The sequence below is a fragment of the Sinocyclocheilus rhinocerous genome, unplaced genomic scaffold (genome assembly GCF_001515625.1).
Source record: "Sinocyclocheilus rhinocerous isolate Xijiao unplaced genomic scaffold, SAMN03320098_v1.1 scaffold1393, whole genome shotgun sequence".
Classification (NCBI taxonomy): Eukaryota; Metazoa; Chordata; class Actinopteri; order Cypriniformes; family Cyprinidae; genus Sinocyclocheilus; species Sinocyclocheilus rhinocerous.
The window spans coordinates 114312-115592 of NW_015625613.1; the positions used below are offsets into that span (position 1 = coordinate 114312).

At 34.6% G+C, this 1281-nt stretch overlaps 1 protein-coding gene across 1 annotated transcript in view; it reads left to right on the forward strand.

The window, feature by feature from the left end:
- LOC107758746 (epithelial chloride channel protein-like) overlaps positions 1-1281 on the forward strand; it is a 7083-nt gene that overhangs the window by 1381 nt on the left and 4421 nt on the right. The window contains exons 6-8 of the mRNA XM_016576553.1: positions 14-229; positions 441-705; positions 816-963. Coding sequence (XP_016432039.1) covers positions 14-229; positions 441-705; positions 816-963 — 629 coding nt within the window. The remainder of the gene's footprint in view (positions 1-13; positions 230-440; positions 706-815; positions 964-1281) is intronic.

Here is a 1281-nt window from a genome sequence, read left to right on the forward strand (position 1 = left end):
ATCATTCCTTTAGCTAGAGAGTATTGGAGCAAGAACATCTGATTTGTTCAATGGGACAGTATCAGTGGATCAGACTGTTGGGAACAAAACCAGCTTTGTAATAATCTATGAAAACAGTTTGCCTAGTATTTACATACAGTCTCCAAGTGGCTTAATCTACACTCAGACAAATATGAATCATGATGTATCACAGAAAACAGTCACTTTAAACATTCCAGGAACTGCAGAGGTATGATAACCTTTATCAACCAGTTATTTATTACGCTTATAGCTCAAACTGTTAACATGTAGGCCTAAATGTGTTACGTAACACAATAAAAGGCATCAAGAGTTGTAGATAAACATTCATCAACTTCAGACTAAGAAGATATCACTGATAATTCAGCAGATACACTTACAGCAAACCCTTACTGATGTGGTTTTACTCTTGTGTTTGGTAGTCTGGGGACTGGAAGTACAGTATCCAAACTAAAATACTTCAGGCTTTCACTATAACAGTAACTAGTCAAGTGGCACAAGCTGATGTTCCCCCTATCATTGTCAAAACCCACATGAACCAGCAGTTCAGTGACGGCACTAAACCCATGATAGTGTTTGCTGAGGTTAGTCAGAATTACAGGCCTGTAATAAAGGCTGAAGTGTGGGCTACACTGGAGTCGGAAACTGGCTCCGTACATACATTACAACTGCTGGACAATGGAGCAGGTAAATTACCAACAATAAAATATACATTTAAATTAAAATAAAATAAATGAATAAAGTGTAAGGTACTTTTCCCAACTTTGGCAAATGATTTAGAGATCCATCTTTTACAGGAGCTGATGCTTTTCAAGATGATGGAATCTATTCCAGATATTTCATAAAGATGGTAAATGGGAGAAGCAGCTTGAAAGTAAGAGTGAAGAATCAAAGTGGACAAACCAGATTTGCTGTCCTATATGTACCTGGATGTGTGATAAACGGTAAACCTTGAGATCAATTTTTGGGGCAGTTTGAAAGTTCATTTAAAATGTAATTCATTTAAAAGTCACCAGAATATGTATTTATACAGTATATATATATATATATGCATAATTATTAGCCACGTTGATATTCTGATTATATATTTTGATATGTTATGATTTTATATAAAATGAGCCAAAAAAACAGATTTAACTCAGACTAAAAGTCAAAAATTATTAAATGCCCATGAGAAGGATGCAATACTAATGAAATACAAAGAATTTGCAAAGTTAAGGCATGACCATTGGAAAGCGAAATGTTTATTGGGTCAGAAAAAAA